Raw genomic sequence first — 23,823 nt, forward strand, 5'->3', positions numbered from 1 at the left:
GCTCTCCTGAGGTGAAGGTCAAAAAGCACAAGTGTGCTATCACAGGGAGCTGCATTGCCTTGCAAGGCTTACTAGTCCTGGTGTTGCCAGGAAGCTTTTGTTACTGCCCTTCATTCAGATAAGGACACTCACAGGTCAATATACCCCACAAATTAATGATGGATTTACTGGTTGGTGTCCATCTATTTTTGCACAAAGTACTCAGGGAGAACAAGGAGGTTTTGTAAGCTGCAGCTGAGTAAGTTCCCTGGCATGCTGAAGGAACCTACTTTATTAAACTAGTAATACACAGCTTAAAATACAGAATGAGCTGGCTCTTGCACAGACAGATACAATCATTCCTGCTGAGCTCTCACCTGCACAGATCATCATACTCCCAGGAACATGTACAACTGGTGCAGAGCTGGCCAGAACACAAGGGTTATGTATTCCACTAGCAGCACAGCTTTCTTTCCAAAGTTCAGTTTACACGTGAAACAAACTAAACCTTTCAAATTCTTATTTGGGGGAGGGGGAAATAATTTGTTTGTTTGTTTGTTTGTTTCAGGGTGCCAGACCTAAGAGCAATCCAGTAAAACTGACCTGCTTATCCATTCACATTCAATAGCAAGGACTGTGGCTGTTCAATCCATAGCAGAGCCTAGAATATCAGCTTCATGAAGCATACACTCACTGTCCCAAGGCTGAGGAGCTCTTTAGCAGCCCCAGCACACACCATCATGGAGTCACGGCTCCTGGAACTTCCAGGTGAGCACCCTACTCCAGCAGCAGGGACTGGAAGGCCTTGGCTGCAACCAGCATCCTCAGCAGGCTGTCCATAGTTCTGTCTGACTCCTCAGCTGTCAGCACTTTACTTGTTTTACTCGACAGGGGATACATACTAATTTGCAGTTTGCAGTTAGGTAATAAAGGTCCCAGCTCAACACTCAGCCTTCAGTTCTATCCTATAGGTCATCAAAGAGCACCTGAGACCTCATTCATGCTACAGTCCTGCCTATGGGCTGGTGGGAGGCATCTTCATAACACAGGATCAGTGCTTGGACCATGCAAGCCTGATAAAGTGAGAAAAGATTCAGAAAATGCAGACACCTGCAAAGTTATCAGAGAAGGGGAGAAAAAGCTGTTCTATTTCAAACTACACGCAGCCTTCATCTGAGACAGGGATGACGAAGACTTGTCTTCCTCAGGATGCTAATAGCTAGCAAGCAGCAAAGACTAAAGGGACCTGGTGGTTGCACAAGGATGCAAAGCTTCAGCCAGCCGATGACCAGGCATCTTTACCACCTAAGTTTGGTGCCACAGGTTGCAGGAGTGCCATAACAGCCTCATTGTACCATGCTTGCAGTACTCTGCAATGCTGGCCAATGATACTGTTCAGTCTCTCATTGTCAAAATGCCAACAAGCAGGGACGGTTGCACCATTTCTACTAGCCCTAAGAAGCACGAAGCCTCCATCTCCATCAGCTGAACCCCTGTATGAGCAGGACAGCACTGCTCTACAGAAGGGGGGGTCAGGGAAAGCATTTGGGATGGGAAGAGCCTGGAGGGGCAGAGGACATGTAACAGCCACAGTGGGGGAGATGCTGGCAAAATGACAGCCCCATGGCCAGGTGCCAGCTCAGCTGCACAGCTCCATCTTCCATCCACCCCACTGCTGTCCATCCCATCCCTTGGCCCCACACTAGCATTTTTCACTGTCCTCTGCACACTCTGCTCCAGCCTGTACTTAAGGCTGCTGTGTCTGCTGCAACCTCCTTGCTCTCTCCCTGTCTGCCCAAGCATTACAGCCCCCTGCAAGAGGGACCTGGTACACAAAGGCAGCTTCCAAGCAAGGAGCCACTGTGACAGGCACAGAGGAGCTGTCCTGAGCTCTGCAGCCCTCTTCCCTGCCCTCTCACTGTCCTTGCACCTTGCCTGTGAGTAAAGCTGGCTGGGTTGTGCTTTGGAGTGGCTTAGGAGTGCTGGCACCATCAAGAAGCATTTAAGGGGATCTGATGGTCAGGGAAGGTGACTGAAGTATGTGGATCTGGAGCCTAAAAGGACTATTTTGTTTCCAGACAGCAAAAATACCTATTTTTCCTCCCTCACATGAATTACTCCACCAGTAGGGAGTTTGTAATGGAGGCAGACAGTGAACTCAGCACTGTGGTAAACACTTGCCCTGGAAGCCCATCTAGGGAACAACAGGCTGCTCTGGTTGGGGACGGTCACAAGTGGTTAAAGACACAAAGATGCAATCATCATTTGAAGTAGTGTTTAGTCTGGAGCAGAGGAGGTTCAGGGGAGACCTCATTGCTCTCTACAACTACTTGAAAGGAAGGTGTGAGGAGCTGGAGGTTGGCCTCTTCTCGCAGGTAACTAGCGATAGGACTAGAGGGAATGGCCTCAGGTTGCACCAGGGGAGGTTCAGGTTGGAAATTAGGGATATTTCTTCTCAGAAAGAGTACTCAGGCCTTGGAATGGGTTGCCCAGGGAGGTGGTGTTGTCACCATCCCTGAGGATGTTTAAGGATGTGGTGCTTAGGGACATGGTTTAGTGGGTAATGCTGGTGGCAGGGGAATGGTTGTACCAGATGATCTTGGAGGTCTTTTCCAACCTTAATGATTCTGTGATTCTCTGCTGTGTGAACATGTGACACAGGTAGTCCTCATTGCCCAAGTGCAGGGCACAGGCTGAAGCAGCAGCAGTAGCAGATGAGATCCAGAAGCAGATGTGTACTGCTGGCACAGCTCAAGCTCAAGCACGATACCAGTGGAGAGCACGGCTGTTCAACAGATACCGATCAAAACAAACGTCTTCAAAAAGAACCCTGAAGTCCAGGTGCTGCTCAGGTCAGGCCAGGGAGCCTCGTGCTCTCTGCTGCACTCGCCTGCTTTGGGTACAAGCAAGCTCACCAGCTGCAGCTCTTGTGCTTTCAGAGACGAGGAGCAGATGAATTCACCTGTCACAGGCCATTTGATCCAGGTCAATTCTGCTTAAGATCAAAACTAAATCTGGACTGAGATCTTTTTACTATCATGGAAGGCACACAGAGTATTTTCACACTGGCATTCCATGTGACAGCATGGAAAAATAAGAACTTATTTGCATTTTGCCCTGTGACAGATGCCCAGTCTGGCTCCTGCATCCTCTCAAGACACAAGCCAAGATAAGGCCTTGCTTTCCCAATAGGTTTCTTTCTTAAGTGCAGAAGAAAAAAAAAAGGGGCAGGGGGGAAGGGGAAGACGCAGAAATGTGTTTGGAGCACTTTTCTGGGCACATAAAAGAGAAGATGACTTGGAAAGGTCAGTTGCCTACATGTCTGTAAATCATGTCTGACCATCATGATGGCCTTTTACAATAAAACCACCAGATCTATGGATGTGGGGAGAGCAGTAGAGGCTGCCCAACCTCAGCTTTCAAAACTATCTGCTACAATATTCTTGTGTCCAAGCTAAGAGGCTGTGGTTTGGGTGGGTAGATGCAAAAAAAACTGGCTGGACAAGCAGATTCAGAGGGCAGTTGTTAATGGCTCACACTTAGTTACTGCATGGGTCAGTCCTGGGAGTTTTCCTGTTCACACCTTTATCAATGGCCTCGCAAAGACAACGTATTTGATCATAAAGTTTGCAGCTGGCAACACAGGGAGGTGAGCAACTGACACCCTCAAGGTCAGGGCTGCCATCTAGAGGGACCCAGCTGGAGGGATGGGCTGACAGGAACACTGTATGAAGTTCACCAAGGACTGGTGCAAAGCCCTGCACCTGGGAAGGAAAAAAATCCATGCAAAAAAACATGTTCTGGGAACTCACTGGCCAGGGAGCAGTTTGGGGAGAAGAACCTAAGGTCAAGATGGTCAGGGCACTGTAGCCAGCCATCACATATGATATGAGGAGAGGCTAAAGGAACAGGGCTTGTTCAGCCTGCAGAAAGTCTTCAGGAGGACCTAACAGCAGCCTTCCAAAGAAGAGGTTATTGAGAATATGGAGCCAGACCATTCATTTTAGCCATCTTACTTCATGGTGGAAGAACACAAGTTGAAATTCTGGTTGAAAAGAGAAGTTTAGACTGGATATAAGGGAAAAAGGTGCTCTATTGGGAAAGCTTTTTTTTTTTTTGCTTTTTTTTTTTTAAATGCATCCAGAGAGGTTGCATGGTCTCCACCCTTAGAGCTTTTCAAGACCCAGCTGTTTAAAATACTGAGTAACCTGGTCTTAACCCACAGCTGCTCCTGCTTTGAGCAAGAGGTCAAACTAGAGACCTCCCAGTGTTCCTTTCCATACAAGACATCCCATAACCCAGACTACAATCTAACATCAGGCTTTGCTGACATTTAAAGCCACAGTCTCTGTAGCTCTTCAAAACCTGGCTATGCCTTAACAGACATGGCAGTATGCTGCAGTGTGCTGGCAGTACAAATATCAAGAAAACAGCCAGCTTCACCTAGGTGGCTGAAGTAACACTCCTTAGCTCAGCTCCTCCACAGGCTCTGCATGCGGCTAGGAACACACCTAGGCTTGGGCAGACAAAGAGAGCCTCCTCTCATTCCTCAGACATCTTGTCATCAGCCCCCACCAGGGATGGTATCAGCTCTGGCATTACAGATGCCAGCTGCTCTGAATAGACGTGATTTTGCCACTGATATTTTAAAGGATGAGCAGGCTGGGGCTGGGTGTAATGTGGGCACACAGAGTAAAGCTCACAGTTTGGTCTCTGCCAGGCTTGTACTCTACCACTGTCTGTCCATCCATGAGGCACCCAGGGCTCCCTATTTGCCCAAGGTAAGAAACTCACCTTCACAGCACCAAGCTCCAACAAATTCAGTTGCCAAGCAAAACCTATAGTCCTGGTGATAACCCATAGGAGAGACCCACAAAAAGGACCCTTGTCCTTCAGCCCAGTGCTCAGAGCAGCCACAAGCAAGGAGTCACATCCTCATCTTTCCTCTGCCACACCTGAGTTCCCCCTTTCCAGACCAGGCACTGCGTTCCAGGCTAATGGGCATTTGGGTATGATGAGCTCGTGGTAAAGGAGTTTGTACCGTATCTCATACAGGTGTAGTACTGGACATATAGAAAGGGTCTCCAAGTCCCCCGGCATATTCCCTTTCCTTCACTGTATCTTCTGCAGCTACTGTCTGTAGACACTCATGTTCAGATGCTTGTGTTAGTAATAGAAGAAGAAATAATACAATATTGCTTAATATGTTACATTTGCGATGTACTGTTCCAAGGCTGAGCTTGGAAGATACAAAATATATGTGTAAGGGTAGCATGAGAGAATGCACTGATTCATGATGAGGAGTAAGGAGGATTAAAAGAATGCTCAATTTGCAAGACATCTAGATAACTGGGGCTTCTTGGACTCTGGGAACTGTATCAAACCAACCTTGCGGTTTGGACTGAGACCAAGGGCTCAGAGAGCATGCGTGAGAAAGAAAGGTTAAAAAGTTCAACTCTGATGAAGACATCTTACCTCATCCCGACGACCACCCAGACGACCACCAGAGAGTAGTACGCAAGCGCAGAAGGACTGATAAGATAATTAGCATACGAAGCGAGGCTAGGCGGAGCTAGGAAATGAATATGCATAGATGAGTTGTGAAACCTAATGCATATGTAGTACCTTAGGAGATAAAAGGGAACTAAGAAAACAAATCAGACGAAGTTAGATTTGGGCAGGCATGCCCCTAACTTCCGGCGCCTAATAAAGCACCTTCATATAATCACTTTGTGGATTGTGTGTTTTCATGAACGCTAACACTTGGACACCTCCCTTGGAGCTCAGGGCAGCAGGGTAAGGGCCACACCTTTGCCCAAGCGTGGATCCAGAGCCCACTGTGGTGGGTGCTGTACAAGGACATGCACAGGAGCATCCAGCTTAGAAGGATGAAACTGGGAGGAGATCACTTCAGCTTGAGAGCTTCCCACCATCACTAGGGTACTGCTCCAGCAAGCAGCCTAGGCATACCTGCTTCTGCTATCTAATGCTCTATAACACCACCTCTCCTCCCAGAGGTAGCAAGAGTTCATATCTTCAGTGATCTCTTCTGGTCAAATAGTTTTGCTCAATATCTCTGCTCCTGACAGTGCAGCTTTGTCTTTCTCTGACTGAGCCTGCGCCCTACCTGCTCCTTGAACAGCTCAGCCTCCTCCTTGTGAGCACCCAGCACAGCCCTTGGTTCACTGAAGCATGCAGGGAACAGAGCTGTGCTCCAGGACGAGGCCGGGGAGAGCAAGGACTCGAAAACTGCATCCCACAGGATCGGTGCTCCTGCCCAGACAGACCCTGCCTGCAAGGCAGCAGCTCTCACCTTCAACTCTTTCTAGTTCTCTCTCATTTCTTTGTCTGGAAGGACTTCTATGGCAGTGCACCATTTCTGTGGTTTCAGAGAAGGTCTCATAACAGAAAACAACCCTATTTTCCACTCCACCAACTTGAGCTTGGAGTTGTGTCTCTCAGCTACACAGGGTATGACTCCTAGTGCGCAGAGGAAAGGACTCCTTCCTGCTGCCTTTGGCCCCCACGTTATGTTCAGCCCTTTCTGCAGAACAGAAGGGGTGCCAGCAAGAATTTGTTCTGCCATTGAAACACTGATGTTCCTTGTAGAAGCGAAAGACTGAGAAGTACTGAGAAAAAACAAAACTCTAAGGGACCGAAACTGCAGCTGGGCAGTCCAGGCCTGGGAAAATAGGCTTCTCCAACCCACAAGTAGCAGGCAAAGCCAGCTCCGCCTCTGAAAGTCCTTCAAGGCCCCATGGAGGACCCTGCTGTCACCAAGGCAGGACAGTGAAAGCTTAACAGTTGCCTGAGTATCATATTAGTTTAAAAAAAGAGTTCTGAAAGTTTCCCTCTTGACACACGCCATGGCTCCTGTGAAAAAATGAGGGAAAGTGATGGGCAGGGTCAATTCAAGAGGCAAAAAGAATCAGGACATCAGCTCCTGCTGGCGTGCAGGAGTGCAGTGACATGCCCACAGGCCTGCCTCTCCATCCTGTCTTTCTGTGCTCTTCCCACAGGACCCCCAGTCTGCCACAACCTACTGTTAGTTAGATAGCTGGCTCTGCCTTTCAGAGTGCATGAAGCAAGTTAAAGGACGTGATACTTACGCCAAAACTTCTGGGAGAAGACAGAAATTTACATTTGTTTCTGTACTAGGAATCAGCTGCAAATTAGCTTCAGGCTAATAAACGTAAACAGAGGGATCCTTGATGCCCTGTAGCCCACAGGCTTTGTAGTGAGTTTGCAGACTCAGGACAGAGGCCTGGCAAGCTTGCCTCATTTGAACTTTGACTGACAGCCTGGCAGCTTTAGCTTGGCCTAGCTGTGATAGCAGGGGGTTCTGGCTAATTTATTTTTGCTCGTTGTTGCTTGATACAAGCCTGGTTTTACACGGACTGTAGTAACAAGTAGTTATTCTGTGCAGAGTAAGGTATTTATGACTTATATATTAATGTAATATAAAGAAATACAGGCCTGATATGTTGGCAAAGACCTTGAGAAGTGGAGACAAAGGATGCTGTCTGTGTAGAGAAGTGCAGCAACAGAATAACAAGAGATAGGGTAGGGGCTTGGCCCAGGAGACTCCATAGCTATAAATAAATCAGCAGTGGTCAAAAAAGAATACAGTCCTGAAAGCGTTACCAACAAATAACAGTTTTGTCCAAAAACCAAGTATCTGATAAATCTAAAATGCATCACAGATGTAACACTGAGTCGTACAATAAAACTAAAAAATAAAAAGGGAGCATCTTGCAGTTCTGACTTCAATACAGAGAGAGTTTTTGTTGCACAGATGTTAGAAGTGAGCAGTAGCCATTTCACAGCTATTTACCAGCAATATTTCAGGAATTGAAACAAATTTTTCAATATTTTTTTCCTGACTTTGGTAACAACTGACCAGAATCAATTCATGATCACTGTGCCAAGCAATCCATATACCTAGCCCCATTCATGCCATTTTTGCAAAAACATTCCCTTAAGATCAGCTTCCATTATATGCCAAGTATCATCAGCACAAAGTGCTCTAGGAGAAGATTCAAGGAAACTGCCACATTTTTCACATGTACTCCCCTGTGAAAAACAGAAGGTGATGAGAGACCCTGAGCGCAAAGGAAGGCTGTTCCAGGACGCTGTGCACCGGCATGGCAGGAAGAAACCCCACATGTCACTATCCTCAACTCTGGCATTTCAGTGGCTACCGCTGATGGAGACGCCCATACACTGCCAGAGAGCTGACCAGGCTGTATTCCTGTAGGCTACCACACACAGCAAATAGGAACCACTCCACTCCTTAGTGGTCAATTAAGTAGAACGGGGGTTTATAAACACATGCTCTATCCCCCTAAGCTCCACAATCAACCTGCTGCATTTTTAGCTTGAAACGATGTCTCCCCCATTCCTATCAGATGACAGATATGGCTGGAAAATGTGTATTACGAACCTTTTCAGTCTGTAAAGATTCAAATTATAGTATTAAGTCTTCCTCCATGGGATACCTTAAGCACTTGGCTGTAATCAAGAGAAACACAAGCAGACTTTTAAGAGGCAGACTAAATACCCTCTCCGATCATCTAAGACCTTGGGGACTAACAGCATGAGGGAGAGGATTCAAAGAGCTCAACAGGTCTGTGCTTCAAAACACCATCTCTGCTAGTACTACTCACTGCTGGTTTTTGTTAGTTAATACGCGCAACTCGCCTACTAGAGATAGAGTGCTTATAGCGTGGCCAGACATTTGGGCCACTGAGACCCGTAAGGTCAGTGATATTTCCAGGTTGCTTTTCTCACAAGAGCAGATAAATATAATTTACCACCTCCTATACCTTAATATGCCGTATTCTATGGCATAATCATGATTAAAACAAGTGCATCAGAAGTTCAAAAAGGAGGTGGTTTTCCCTGGTAAAGGTCATGATTAAAAAAGAAAAAAAAAAAAGAGAAAAAAAAAGAAGAAAAAAAAAAGCAGGTCAATTGTCTCCAGAATACGCTATTGTAAATTCTTCTGTACACATAAATAGCTGAGGCTGTGGTTCAAATGGACATGTGCTCTTCTGGATCAGCGAGGCTCACAGCACTGAGTGCACTTTCTGGTCTCATCAAGGCTAATTTCACAGAAACGCAGAAGAGCTGGCTGGAACGGAACTCCAGAGGTCTCCAGTCCAGTTTTCCACTTAAGGCAGGACTATCACCAGAAGGTGAACTTCAAGACGAACGTGTGCACAGCCACAAGGACAAAGGAATGAAGAGCTAGAAGGTGCCAAAATCATTATTACAAGGAAAGTTTTTGAACATAAATTATCTCCAGGATTGTTGGAAAAAATAAAAGGTGAGATAAGGCTCTTTAGAAAGGATGCTGACACTTGCAGCCACTCTATGAAAACAAAATTATCATTGCCAGTGCCACTCATCACAGACACTAATATTATTGGTAACACCTTGGATTTGACATGACCTCTAACTGAAACGTGACTTAGCATGTGAAATTTCCTTTGGAAGCTACCCCTCTTGCTAACTGCAATCAAAACAGCCAGCACAAGAAGAGCAACAGCAAACTCAACAGCAGAATCACAGAACTGTAGGGGTTGGAAGGGATCCTAAAAGATCATAAGGTCCAACCCCCCTGCCAAAGCAGGTTCCCTAGAGCAGGCTGCCCAGGTAGGCGTCCAGACAGGTCTTGAATATTTCCAGAGAAGGAGACCCCACAACCTCCCTGGGCAGCCTGTCCCAGTGCTCCGTCACCCTCACCGTGAAGTTCTTTCGCATGTTGGTGCGGAACTTCCTGTGCTCCATTTTGTGGCCATTGCCCCTTGTCCTGTCCCTACAAACCACTGAAAGGAGGTTGGCCACATCCCTCTGTCTCCCACACTTGAGATATTTGTAAACATCTATAATATCCCCTCTCAGTCTTCTTTTCTCAAGGCTGAACAGACCCAGGTCTCTCAGCCTTTCCTCATAGGGAAGATGCTCCAGGCCCCATATCATCTTTGTGGCCCTCCACTGGACTCTTTCCAGGGGTAAAAGGGAGTTATATACTATTAAGACACTAAATTTCCCACTGTAAACCAAAACGCAAAAGTTCTTGGTGAGCCTTTAAAACAGAAAACAAAACCTCCTTTAATATATCCAGTATCTGAGAGGCAAAAAAATAAAATAAATCGCATCTCGAGTCTTCAGCAATCTTCCTTCCTTAGCGGAACTTTATAAGAGTGCATTTTCAAACATATTCCATCATAACAGTCTTCCCGATACCCTCAGGAACTCACCATAATATAGGGTAGCTGCCCTAGACTACAGTACCTTATAACTGCTCTAGACCTCGTAAGTTTACCATTTTTCAGGATTTTGGAAAGATGGAAATTTACCATAGAAATTGCACCTTGCCTCTGCACAGCAATTTTCTCTTCCACATCTCACCCTCAGAAGAATGCCAATGATACCAGCAGTAGCACTTGTGTGCAGCTGTGACTGTGACTTGCACTGAGAACTTTTTTCTTTTGTGTCCTGTGGATCATTCTCTGGTGTTGAGCTAGCACAAAAACGAGCACATCCAACTTACGAAATGAGTTGTACCATTATAGATCAACACTACTTTCGGAAAAGAGATAAAACACATTAAGTATATGAGGTCTGACCAGCATTCAGAAGTCTGATTTGACTGATAATGGATTATCATTAAACCACGGAAAAAGAAAAGAAAACAGATGCCTCACAATCACTCTGGAAATGAGACCCTTTTTTGCATAAACCCCTCTAGCACTAAAAAAGAGGTGATACAGGCTGGGTTCTCTTCTAATGTTGTCCCTGTGTGCAGAAGAATACCAGACACACACTACAGTCACTCTTTCCTCTACTGGAAGGTGATTCCTGCAAAGCTTAGAACACGATAATTCTATAAAGCAATCTTTATTTTCAAATGATGCACTGCATAAAATTTACCTGATTCATGGTCCTATGGATGGATACAGATGCCCATCATCCTCCTCACTTCATTATTCAACAAAACGCAATCAGGCTGACTCTGCATAAAATTATTTAGATCACGAGAAAAATCTATTTGCAACCCATTATTCATTTCCATAGAAGTTATCAGTGTTTGCTTGGAGAAAACACCAAGAAAAAAAAATCATTTCATTTCTGCATTCAAATGAGGAAGATAGGGCACATTACAAGGCTGATCCCATACATGGAAGCTGCTGATGCTTTCAACGCTCTTCATCTTCTCAGCCTGTATAAAGGACTCTCTCTTTACAATATTGTAAGTGTCTCTCCCAGAAAACAAAACATTGCAGGAAAAAAGGCAAAGGTCCTCTGGGGTTGCAATGACCCACACGGCTTTTCATCAAGTAACCATCCTTTGCTGATGTCTGGCCAAGAGATACCAACTAATTCTACAAGCGATACAGGTGTTCTTCAGAAATGAAATGCTTTCTCTTTTGCTCCCAAGATTGTTTCCAAGAAGTCCTGAATTTCATTCTGTAGCCCAGATCTCCCTGCAAATAATATCCATGGGGGAGGCTGTATATGGATTTTTGATAATGGTATTTTGCAGGAGTGCTGTTGCCTTTCTTATTTGGAAGAAAGGAGGCATGTGGTGAGAGAACATTACATTTGTATACTTCTGAGTGAACACTGAGTACGATGCCCAATTCAAGCCAAATCTACAGCTGATGTCACCATCAATCTTTGAAAACTTTGTGTTTTACGATCTGTATTTTCTCATGTGTGCAGCAATAGAAGCAGAAATCTCAGCGCTCCTCTTATTCTGTCCATAATAGTCCACAAAGTCACCATCTGGCCCAAGGAGATACATTATTATTGTGTGATCCACCTGCAAGAAAGCACATCGCTGTTTAGTAAAAAAAGATCCTGCACATCTCTCAAAGTCAGCAGTAACAGTACCCCATTCAGCCTTTCAATTAGCTGTCTGACAAGACTTCTTGCCAGCAACCTAAAGTAAGATAAAGAAAACCTTAGCATCACTTTGGTCACCATTTATTGTTCTACATAACAAAATAAATGGAGAAAACTATTTACATACTCAGGATGCATGAAAGAATACTGTATACAGGAAAATCTTCCCAAAGCTGCAGGCACCCTTCTTTCAGCACAGACAGGGCTAGGGAAAACATGAGGAAGGTTCAGTCTAGTGGTCTTTCCCCCTCACTTTTCCCAGTTTTCTTCTACTTCTCCTAATGCTCCACAACCCCCACAATTCAGGCTTCCTACTGCTTGTATCATGTAAATCCAGTATAAATGGAGATGCTTCATTCAAGCAAGTTCACTGTCTGTGCAAACAAAAGGACTGAGAGCATCACCAGGATACAGCAGTTACACACAGTGGAGATGATACACAGATAAATACCATGAGCTGGTAGGGGGCTCCCTCTACTGTCTCCATGTGATGGTAACTGCAAACATCACAAGGAGTCTGAGCAGAGATAGCGGGAAAGAATTTGAAATAGCTCCCCCCCCCCGATTTAAAAGTAACTGTTGTTTGAATGCTTGAGGTATTCCAATTGGATTTATATAAAAAGCAATTCCATTTTAAGTACCTTAACTACACCACCGAATATATGGTCTACACCTATGACAGCATCTTTATGAGTAAAGACAATATACTGAAAACAGAGGCCATGAATCTGTGATTGCACCAGTGAGTACATAATATATGAGATATACTCACTATATACTCACATGAGTATATCTCACTATATAAGAGATATACTCACGTACTAAGGGCATGTCTGTGTTTGAAATCAAGAAATACTGTGGGTATTTCCAGCATAAGAAGCTAAAAGGACACGTTAAATTTGATAGCGTTTCTGTCATCAAAGTAATGGTTCTTAAAGTTCTATTGACATGTTTAATTGAAATATATTGCTTTAGAGTATCAAATATTCAAGATACAATCAAGTACCAGGACCTTTTAAAAAGGATCTGAATCATAATTCAGATCCTATAGCCCTTCAACTGGAAACTAACAAAAAAAAAATACAGGTAGCCTGCTCAGAGCATCTGAACTCCCTGGCCTTTGGAAGATTAAGTACAGTCAGGAGGGCATGCTGTTCATGTGCGAGAGATCACTATTTTTCCAAGCTGTGCCTGAAGTCTGCCCCATTACCACTGTATGGATGCACATAAGGTCATCATCTGATTTTAGATGCAATCTTCTAAACAACTGAATAAAGAATAAAATTAGATACTCTGGCACTAAAACTTAGAAAATTGAAATTATTACATAGGAACTAGTAATATTCAAATAATACTTGAACAATGCAAATAGATATTTAGAAAACATACTTCTTAAATATTCATCTCAATGTTCTTCTCAAGTCAAAACAAGCAGAGAATAATTGGCTGCACTGGACCTCTTCCCCACCTCCCAGCAGCATGCAGAGGACACAGCACTCGCTCCTACATCAGTCTTAGTCACTGACTGGCAAGACCAGTCCTTGCAAGACAGAATGTAGAAAAAAATCCATCTTTAATGAAAGGAATTAGAGTAATAATTACCTGGATAAGTCACAGGTAGACACAAAAACAGACTCAAGTTCTCCCTCCCAGATCTTCTATTACTGTTACCCTCTTTCCAGTTTGTTTCAGAGAGACCTGTATCCTCTGGCCTTCCTGCACTGAATACAGCGAGCTCACTGCCTATCAAAAGCAGAAGCCTGTGACAAAACCTGCAGAGACACGCGCATACCATTCCTCTGTGGCACCACACCCGACCCAAGCTCTTAGGCTGCTCTCCTGCTCCCGATTCATGGGCCTTTCTTCCTCAATGTCCTCTTCTGCTATTCGCACACTCACAAGGCTCCCAGGTACTTAGCACAACCACAGCACAGCATAGCATAGCTCTGTTCCCTCTGGACCATGAAAACTTCTTCATAATTTGTTATATCTCTAGTCACATTCTCCTCTTTTGTTTCACCCTCCAGCTTCCCTTGAAGCTGCTCTCATCTAACAATTATTTTCTTCAGTGAGATTCCTGTACTTCCCCACTATGATCATGCTGAAGACCAGGTGTGGTTTGTGAGAATTTATGTGTGTTTTAATTCATAAACAGCAGCCCTCCTTCAGCTTTTGTGGCTTCTTCCCAACTTTTCACGGATTCTATTTACTCATTTAATGTCAGATTCTACAGATTCTTTCCCTCTTCTGAGTCCACATCCTTTGCCAATCCTTCTCCTATAACGCATTCTTGTATCCCCATCAACCATGTTTTATAAGTCTGTTTTAGGCAGTATCTTCAGACAGACAGTAGATCGATTAAAATTGGTGTTAAATTTCCCCACTGAGTTCGTCCTTCCATACAAATATAGTATCTTAAGACACAGACTTCTGCAGCTTCTGAGCTGCCCATAAGTGAAAGCCAGTCCTTAATGTCCCACTTCGCACCCTTTTTAGTAACCCAGATCAGTGCCTGTTACCACTGTGACTCTCTTTACTGAGATCATGTGTTGCTTTTACTTGTTCTTTCTATGTATCAATTTTTTGTTCCACCAGTTTTTTTGTCCACATGCATAATTTATTTGCTGCAGTCAGGTAGTTTTAAACCAGAGTAAGAATAGGATTACTGGATCAGACCCAAAACAATCTGCCTTAGCATTCTACCTCAAATAGTGGCAAAAAATGGTTGTTTTAAAGAAGAGTATAAAACCAGCACAAGCCCAAAAAAATTGCTATTTCCCCATATTATCTGCCAGTTTCCAAACATTTTTAGCTCACAAGCCTCCTCAGCGAAGCATAAATTACATCCATTTCATATTTTTTTTTCCAAAGAATAATCAAGTCTCCTTGTGGGCTCATCTAAACTTCTACCAGTTGCATCTGCGGCAAGGGATTCCACTTCTCACCAGCTCATTTCAACAAAAAACATCACCTTTCCTTTAGAATCTGTTTTTTGTTTTCTCTGATGCCCTTCAGTTCTTGTAAAGAAGAAAACATGATCATGTAATATGAATCCTCACCTGTCACATCACTTGAACCTACTTCACTCTTCCAGTCTGCTCAGGATGTGGCAAGTGCGGAAGGCCTTGGCAGTAGCTCAGAGCCCCTATAACCAGTCCCATTCACTTCCAAAAAGTAAGATTTTGACTACCCAGTTTAGTCTTACATAAACCTCAGTTTCCCTTTTCCCACTATCACTCTATGTAATTTACTCCCACTTACTTTAGCATTAACATGCTTTCTCTTCCAGGTCATTTGACACAGGAGGAAGATACCCACATTATCTGCAGGCAGACTTTGCATCATCCAAGTGTCATGCCAGGAAAACCCTGCTTCTTGGTCTCAGTTTGGCAGGGAGTAAGTTGTTACTCACTTTCCTCTCATTTCTTCCTCTTCCTATTGCCATAATTCCCCAGTTCCATTTTCACTTTGGAGCACCCGGGAAAACAGCCAGACAAAAATGTTACATGATGAAAAAAAGGTTCAATTCATCACAAGGCTTGGTAGCTTGTATGGTATTCTGCATGAAGAAATTGGACCATGTGCTTTTAGAACTATATTTCAGTGAGGTTCTACGTTTGTAAAGAGGGAGCCTCAATTCTGACTGAGACCTCTAAAACTCAACACACAGGTGCAACAGGCCTCTGTCACAGAGGGCTTCAGCAAGACTACAACAGCTGTCTTTTGTTTAAAATCTTTATCCTGTTCTTAACCAAAGTCGTTCATTAGGTAAACACCCTATATTTACTCACTATGTAATCGTTGTCTTCATCTTTGGGACCTTCACTGTAATACACACGGTAAGCTTTGGCCACTTGGTCAATTTGTGCTTTGCTACCAGTCAATCCAATCAGCTTCGAAGAAAATTCTACAGAGAAAGAAGGTGTTTAGAAACTTCATAGAAAAGAATCCTATGAGGATCTTCCTTTTCAGTACTCTTTATTACATGTTATAAGACATCAATGTAGGAAAAAAAATGGTACCTCTAACATATCTGGCAATGGCTTCTTCATTGTCCCTCTCAGGATCAATGGTGATGAAGAGTGGGGTCAGATTAGGCAAAGATGGAATTCTATCTGTAATCAGAAACATTAACAATTACAATTTTTCTTAGCAAGCTAAAAGTCGTTTTCTTTTCTCCCTTCAAACAAGGTCACAGGCAAGTTATCATAACATCCACCCAAGTCCACCCTAAGTGGCAAAGTAAAAAGGCCATTTTGTGTACCTTAATTTATATAATACAAACTCTGAAAGAAACAAATGCCATGAAAACCAACACTCTCTGCTTATGCTGGGTGCAGCTACACTTCCAGCTCTCCTAGCTGGACAGTGTGCCCTGCTTAGGACAAATGACAAATTGGCTCTGATGAAGGAAATGCCAGTGCAAAGTAGAGAGATGAAGGCTCAATGGTTGAAAGCACACCTGTGATGATGGAACGAGAGGCCAGATGAAGACACGATTCAGGATCTTTCCCTCACGTTCCACTCATACCTTCTATATTTTCTACATTTTAGTCAACCCTGCCACCTGCTTGGTTCCTACTATCCCCTACTATCCCCGTTGTGCAACTCTTCAGAGAGCGTAGGCTGAAAAAACATCTCTTCTACATACCCTTCCCCCAACCTCTGTTTCACAGTGCAGTCATTTTCAGAAAAGACTCTCTGAAAGATTTGTTATCAGAATTAATAAAATAGAGGAAAAAAGTGCCTAATATACCCCACAACCTCTTGGCAAAAATGCAGTCTACAATGGCACTGTAACCTCCTCCACTGTAGCCTGCCACTGTCATATTTTATTACATAGAAATTCTCTGTTCCAGAAAGGTCAGTGCTGTCATGCCCTAAACATCAGATCCTAGTGGCTGGAAGATTGATTTATATATCATTGAGCAATTAATTCAACTACTGAATATTAATTAGCATTTTGTAAAGAAGATCATCACTTATTACCACATGCAACATTTTACCACAATAAACCTTAGCCTCCTATAAAAAAGATGGCTCTGTGAACTGAATTCCCATACCAATTTCATCTACCACTTCAATCATTTTCTCAAGTTCATCAGGGCAGATGTCAGGGCAGTGTGTGAAGCCAAAGTAGATCAGCACCCACTGGCCAAGGTAGTCCTTGTTGGTCTTGGGCTGTCCCTCATGGTTTACAAGTGAGAAGGGCCCTCCCAGCAGCGGTTTCCCAATGCCTCGGTTTCGTTCTTTCTCCAGCTCTACAGGAAAAAACAAGAGATCATGAACTTCCAGGCCACAATCCCTGTCCCCACCCACAGGAGAGTCTGTGACGCCATCAGGAGTCGGGTGAGAAGTCTGTGTACAAGTCCAACACAGACAAGACTTCCAAGCAGTGTGTCTGATTTTAGACAATGTCCTGTACCAAATTTAGCCAGAGATAACTTCATTTGAAATGTAATAATCTCTAATCTCATAAAATCATCATCTGATTGTCATATTATCATCAAAGGTACATGAGATGGACAGGTACGTGGCCCGAGTTGGTATGAAATCAAAAAACTGTCATCCTTCACAAATTGAATATATCCTAAAAGTTGTACTATCTCTGAGTTTCAATGAACATGAAAAAAAACGTGAAAATAAAAACATAAGCAGTTACTGCAGAATAGGGAAACACACGCAGAAGTCATGGACTTAAAAACCAAGGTGTCTAAGAAACCCCACCTCCCCATCTGTGCCTATGACAACAGACAAGTTTCTCCTCTCCCCTTTGTGGTTTTATGTATAATGTATCTACTCTCAGTAGCGTGTAAGTAAATGTAAATAGTAATAGCAAAAGCATATATAAGAGTTTTTAAATACTTAGTCTTTAATTTTTATTTTCTATTTTAAAATATTTCAGTTTTTTCTCATTTTGGCTGAGAGGCTGGTGCCATGCCCAAGGTTTTGGGTTCTATGACCACGGAAGTGCTTTTGAGGGATCGGGCATGCTGACACCGGATGGGGCACAGCTGTCCAGAAGGGGCAAGAGAGTTCTGGGCAGTAAGCTGGCTGGGCATATCAGGAGGGCTTTAAACTAGATGTGGTGGGGGAAGGGGATGCAGCTCTGAGCGAAGAAAGCATATGTGAGAACACCATCACTCTAAGTAACGGCAGGGAAATACTTGTGAACTGTCCCAATGCAATCAGGGAGGGCTCTAGAAACGCAATACGACTGATTGCCCAGCTGAAATGCCTCTACACCAACGTACGCGGCATGGGAAACAAGCGAGAGGGATTGGAAACCATGGTGCAATTAGACAAATATGACCTGATTGCTATCACCAAAACATGGTGGGATGGATCACATCATTGGAACATTTGAACACAGGGCTACAAACTCTTCAGAAGGGATAGACAGAGAAGGAAGGGAGGGGGTGTTGCCCTCTACACTAGGGAAGGAATTGATTGGGAAGAGTTGCCTTTGAGAAACAGCCACGGACAGGTTGAGAGCTTATGGGTGAGAGTTAAGGACCACACCAATAAAGGACAGCTTGTGGTTGGGGTCTACCACAGGCCGCCTGATCAACGGGAGCCTGTGGATGAGGCATTCTTGCTGCAACTACAAGAAGCATCGCACTCGCACGCTCTCATCGTGATGGGGGACTTCAACCACTGGATGTCTGCTGGGAAAGCTACACAGCAGGCTGTGAGCAATCCAGAAGATTCCTAGAGTACACTGAGGATAACTTCCAGGTCCAGGTACTAGACAAATCAACCAGAGGAGAAGCGTTACTTTACCTGGTGCTCACCAATGCAGAAGAGCTCAATAAAGAGGTCAAGATTGGAGGCAGTCTGGGCCACAGTGACCACACCCTGGTTGAGTTTGCGATCTCGAGGAATACAGGCCTGGCAAAGAGCAAAGTCAGGGCCCTGAACTTCCGAAGAGCAAACTTCAAGCTATTTAAAGACCTAGTAGCTGAGATCCCCTGGAACACTGTCCTTAGGGACAAAGGAGCTGAGCAGAGCTGGAGACTCTTTAAGGATGTTTTCCTTAGAGTGCAAGAATTCTCCATCCCCCTGCGTAAAAAAGCAGGCAGGGAGGGCAGACAACCGGGATGGTTGAGCAAGGACCTGTTGGTCAAACTGAGGTGCAAGAAGGAAATGCACAGGCAGTGGAAGCAGGGACATGTGGCCTGGGAACAGTACAGGGATGCAGTCCGGATGTGTAGGGATGGGATCAGGAAAGCCAAGGCACAGATGGAACAGAGCTTGGCAAGGGATGCAGAGAATAACAGGAAGGGATTCTATAGGTACATTGCTCAGAAAAAGTAAGGCCAAGGAGAGTGTACCCCCTCTGATGGATGAGAAGGGTGAACTGGTAATGACAGACATGGAGAAGGCTGAGGTACTCAACAACTTCTTTGCCTCAGTCTTCACTGATAGTCAGGCTTCCCATGTCGTTCATCTTCCTGAACCCATAGATGGAGGCTGGGGGAGCAAAGTCCCACCCACTGTAAGTGAAGAGCAGGTTGGAGACCACCTATTTGAAAAGTCCTGGCAGTCAGATGAAGTCCCTGGTGACTAGAAAAAGAGAAACATCACTCTCTTTTTTTAAAAAGGGCAGAAAGGAGGACCTGAGGAACTACAGACCGGTGAGGCTCACCTCTGCCTGGCAAGATCATGGAAAAAATTCTCCTGGAAGCGGTGCTGAGGCATATGTAAGACAAAGAGGTGGTCTGAGACAGCCAGCAGGGCTTCACCAAGGGTAAATGTGCCTGACCAATCTGGTGGGTTTCTACGATGGAGTGACTGCACCAGTTGACAAAGGAAGACCAATCAATGTGATCTACCTGGACTTCTGCAAGGCCTCTCACACGGTCCCTCATGACATCCTGGTCTCCAAATTGCAGAGAGATGGATTTGAAAGGTGGACAATTCAGTGGATAAGGAGTTGGCTTGAAGGTCGCACCCAGAGAGTGGTGGTCAATGGCTCTATGCCCAGGTGGAGGCCAGTGACGAGTGGTGTCCCTCAGGGGCCTGTCCTGGGACCGGTACTGTTTAATATCTTCATCAATGACATAGACAGTGGGATCGAGTGCACCCTCAGCAAATTTGCAGATGACACCAAGCTGAGTGGTGCAGCTGATACAACAGAAGGAAGGAATGCCATCCAAAGGGACCTGGACAGGCCAGAGAAGTGGGCCCACATGAAACTAATGAGGTTCAACAAGTCCAAGTTCAAGGAGCTGCACGTGGGTCAGGGCAATCCCAGGCATGAGCACAGACTGGGAGAAGAACTCACTGAGTGGCCCTGCAGAGAAGGACTTGGGGGTTCTGGTGGATGAAAGGCTTGACACGAGCTGGCAGTGCACGCTTGCAGCCCAGAAGGCCAACTGCATCCCGGGCTGCATCAACAGAGGGGTGGGCAGCAGGGGAGGGAATTGTCCCCCTCTGCTCTGCCCTGGTGAGGCCCCACCTGGAGTCCTGCATCCAGGTCTGGGGCCTCCAGCACAAGAAGGATGTGGGGCTGTTAGAGCGGGTCCAGAGGAGGGTGACAAAGGTGATCAAGGGGCTGGAGCACTTCTATGAAGAAAGGCTGAGAGAGCTGGGGCTGTTCAGCCTGCAGAAGAGAAGGCTCTGGGGTAACCTCATCACAACTTTCCAGTACTTGAAGGGGGCTTATAAAAAAGATGTTTGCTCAACCAGATATTGACATGACGAGGGGAAATGGTTTTAAACTAAAAGAGGGGAGATTTAGATCAAAGGTTAGGAGAAAATTCTTCGCTCAGAGGGTGGTGAGGCACTGGAACAGGTTGCCCAGAGAGGTTGTGGATGCCCCATCCCTGGAGGTGTTCAAGACGACACTGGATAAGGCCCTGAGCAACCTCATGGAGTCCCTGCCCATGGCAGGGGGGTTGGAACTAGCTGATCTTTGAGGTCCCTTCCAACGCAAACTGTCCTATGAGCCTATGGTATAGAAGTACTTCAGATTTAACTACAGCTGGATACTGCAATGAGTAAAATCAGTTGAATGCTTTTTTGCCCTAACAAGAAGCAATTTGGAAAAAGGCAAGAAACAGCAGGACACAACCGCCCACCCTGCGGGGACATCACCGGGCTGTGCAAACACTCACTCTCCTCCTTCGTTTTCTTCATCTTTTTCATAGCCACGAGCAGCCCTCCGCACACGATGAAGGTGGCCACCAGCGACCGCCAGGACACCAGCTACTGAAGAAAAAGCTTTTTAGTGCCTTGGCCCCGAGGCCCGGCGGGGGGAGCGCGGGGCAGAGGCCGGGAGAAGCGGGGCTGCGGGGGCCCTGCCGGGGAATCCTGCCCGCGCCCCCCGCCCGCCGGCCGCGGCGCCCCCACTCACCCTCCTCTGCGGGGCCGCCCGCTGGCCGCTCCCCGGCGGCAGGCGGGACAGGGAGCGGCTGCCGGGCACGGGCACGGGCAGGGGCAGGGGCACGGGCACGGGCAGAGCCCCGCGGGCCGGCAGCGGCACCGCCCGGCTGCTCCCCCAGGCCAGGGCCGCCAAACCGACGCCAGCCGGGAGGCGCCAGCGCCGCGAGAGCCGCCAGCAGCGCAGCGCCACCGCCATGCTGCCGCCCGCCCCGTCCCTCCCCTTCCCGCTCCCCTTCCGGCCCCGGCGGCCGCGATGGAGGCGGCGCCGCGCGTCTCCTTCGGGGTGGTGGCGGACATCCAGTACGCAGACGAGGAGGACGGCTGCGACTTCTGGGGGCGCCGGCGGCGGTACTACCGGCACAGCCTCCGCCTGCTGCGGGCCGCCGTGGAGGCGTGGGCAGCCGAGCAGCCGCCGCTCGCCTTCGTGCTGCAGCTGGGCGACTGCATCGACGGCGTCAACGCGCGGCGCGGCGCGGCCGAGGGCGCTCTGGAGCGGGTGCTGGCGGCGCTGCGGCGGCTGCCGGTGCCGGTGCACCACGCCTGGGGCAACCACGAGCTGTACAACTTCTGCCGGAACCGCCTGGCAAGCAGCGGCCTCAACAGCCGCCCCGCCGCCGCCCCCGCCGCCGGGCCGCCCGCCGGGCCGCCCGGGGACTGCCATGCCTACCACTTCAGCCCGGCCCCGCGCCTCCGCTTCGTCCTGCTCGACGGCTACGACCTGAGCGTGCTGGGCAGGGACCCGGCCAGCCCCCTCCACCGGGAGTCCTTGCGGCGCCTGAGGGAGAAGAACCCCAACGAGAACCTCAACAGCCCGGCAGGCAGGTCCCGCAGGTCCCGCCGGGCGCCTCACGCCGGGGCGGTGCTCGGGGGGCCGGCGCCTGTCCCCGGGCTCCTGCCGGGAGTGAGCCGGGCAGAGCTCTGGGCGTATGCAGGCCCTTTTCCCCTACCTGTCGTGCTGCTCTGAGGCTTTTTAGACGGGTTCGTGTCGTGTCGCGTGTCCTGCGGCGCCAGCACGGAAGGCACCTACCTGCTAGCGCGGGTGCTGCGGCCGCGTCGAGCGGAGGCCACGCCAGCCGCGACAGCATGCAGGGACACAAGTGGAAATGCTGTGCGGGCGATATGGCCAACCCCCACCCCAACAGTAACTGTTTTCCCTCGTCTGTCCAAGGAGGCTGCGGTTCTGATCTGAGATGTACAAAATGGAAGCTCTAAGAATAAACCATTTCTCATAAGTAGATTTACAGAAGTAGAAGTAAATAAGGAAGTTACAGTAGGTGTATGCACGTATGCCTAACGTTCTTGTTCATTGCAGGGCTCAAAGAACCTCAGTTTGTAGAGTTTAATGGAGGATTTAGCCAAACCCAGCTGGACTGGTTCGATGAAGTTCTCAAGTTCTCTGATGAAAACCAAGAAAAGGTTGTAGTTACAGGTACGTGGATACGGGGGATATAAGTAAAAAAAAAAAGTTGTAAGTTAACTGAGGAAAACATATAGTACCATAGGTACGTATGTAACCTGTGAACTTGGAGAATAGCTACCCTGTCTCACACTCAGGTGAGCTTGCTGGGTACAGGTAGAAGTCTGAACTTCCCACCAATGAAAGCGGCTTGTCTGGAGGCAGAGTTTGGTATGTTAAACATACTCATTTAGACTGAGTAACAAACCAGAAGTGATCTTGCAGTATCACTTAGTATTGCTGAGAGGAGACTTAATATTCTGATATACATAAAGACAAAAATGAAAAATATTTGAAAGAAGTGAAATACTAGAGCTCTACAGATGCTCTGATTTTCCCTGGGCTATAAACCAAAGTGACTCTGTTGCTTTCATAGAGAATCCCAAAAGATGGAGGGGTCTGCACTGACAATTGTTATGTGCTTTAAGTAACTCTTCTTCTTTCCCTCTCATCTGCAGGTCATCTGCCCATTCATCCAGATGCTTCAGACAAAGTTTGTTTAGCCTGGAATTACGAAGATGCGCTTTCTGTCATACACTCTCATCAATGCGTCATCTGCTTTCTTGCAGGACACCTGCATGATGGTGGCTATTGTTTAGACTCACATGGTGTTCATCATCTGACTTTGGAGGGGATTATTGAAACTCCACCAGAAAGCAATGCCTTTGGAACTATTTATGTCTATGATGATAAAATGGTATTAAAGGGAAGGGGCAGAATTTCAGACAGAGTTATGTATTTCTAAAAATGGTAAGCATACATATACAAATTGTTCTTCAGGAAGTAGTCAGACTAAAAAGTATGGGATCCAGCATATTCTTTGCTTGTAGAAATATCTACACAGCTGATCCTTACAGCTTTAACTTATGTTTTTCTCTCAGATACAGAATTCTAAAAATTATACTTCTGTAAGAAACCGGACTTAGTTTCTTCTTGGAGAATAGAGAAGGCCAGTAACTGTGTCTGAAATAAATATACTTGAATGCAGAATGTTGACTTGAACCACCCAATATAGAACAGATTGTTACTTACTGTGGAAAAAAAAAAACTCACTAGTTGGTTGGTGTTTTGGTGGTTTTTTTTTTCAA

General features: G+C 46.3%; 2 protein-coding genes and 1 long non-coding RNA gene across 3 annotated transcripts in view; 2 read left to right on the forward strand and 1 right to left on the reverse strand.

Moving 5' to 3' along the window:
* LOC125184268 (uncharacterized) overlaps positions 1 to 5,695 on the forward strand; it is a 213,179-nt gene extending 207,484 nt beyond the window's left edge. The window contains exon 19 of the long non-coding RNA XR_010825902.1: positions 548 to 5,695. This is a non-coding gene — a long non-coding RNA (uncharacterized lncRNA). The remainder of the gene's footprint in view (positions 1 to 547) is intronic.
* A 5,173-nt stretch (positions 5,696 to 10,868) lies between these two features.
* On the reverse strand, positions 10,869 to 21,576 carry SCO1 (synthesis of cytochrome C oxidase 1). The gene is given in 7 exon segments (XM_066980194.1): positions 10,869 to 11,809; positions 15,684 to 15,799; positions 15,915 to 16,007; positions 16,956 to 17,153; positions 21,012 to 21,102; positions 21,251 to 21,486; positions 21,489 to 21,576. Coding segments are annotated over 7 exon segments (951 nt in total). The 3' UTR covers positions 10,869 to 11,680.
* Positions 21,533 to 23,793, forward strand: ADPRM (ADP-ribose/CDP-alcohol diphosphatase, manganese dependent). Its single transcript, XM_048076004.2, has 3 exons — positions 21,533 to 22,097; positions 22,592 to 22,708; positions 23,194 to 23,793. The coding sequence occupies exons 1-3, from the start codon at positions 21,533 to 21,535 to the stop codon at positions 23,478 to 23,480; spliced, it is 969 nt and encodes a 322-aa protein (XP_047931961.2). The 3' UTR covers positions 23,481 to 23,793.
* The last annotated feature ends 30 nt before the right edge of the window (positions 23,794 to 23,823 follow it).

This window comes from Anser cygnoides, chromosome 19 (genome assembly GCF_040182565.1).
Source record: "Anser cygnoides isolate HZ-2024a breed goose chromosome 19, Taihu_goose_T2T_genome, whole genome shotgun sequence".
Classification (NCBI taxonomy): Eukaryota; Metazoa; Chordata; class Aves; order Anseriformes; family Anatidae; genus Anser; species Anser cygnoides.

Coding starts and splice junctions, on each gene's coding strand:
- ADPRM (XM_048076004.2), top strand. CDS start 21,533: ATGGAGGCGGCGCCGCGCGTCTCCTTCGGGGTGGTGGCGGACATCCAG. Junction 22,098..22,591: donor GAACCTCAACAGCCCGGCAG/GCAGGTCCCGCA, acceptor TGTTCATTGCAG/GGCTCAAAGAACCTCAGTTT. Junction 22,709..23,193: donor AGAAAAGGTTGTAGTTACAG/GTACGTGGATAC, acceptor TCTCATCTGCAG/GTCATCTGCCCATTCATCCA.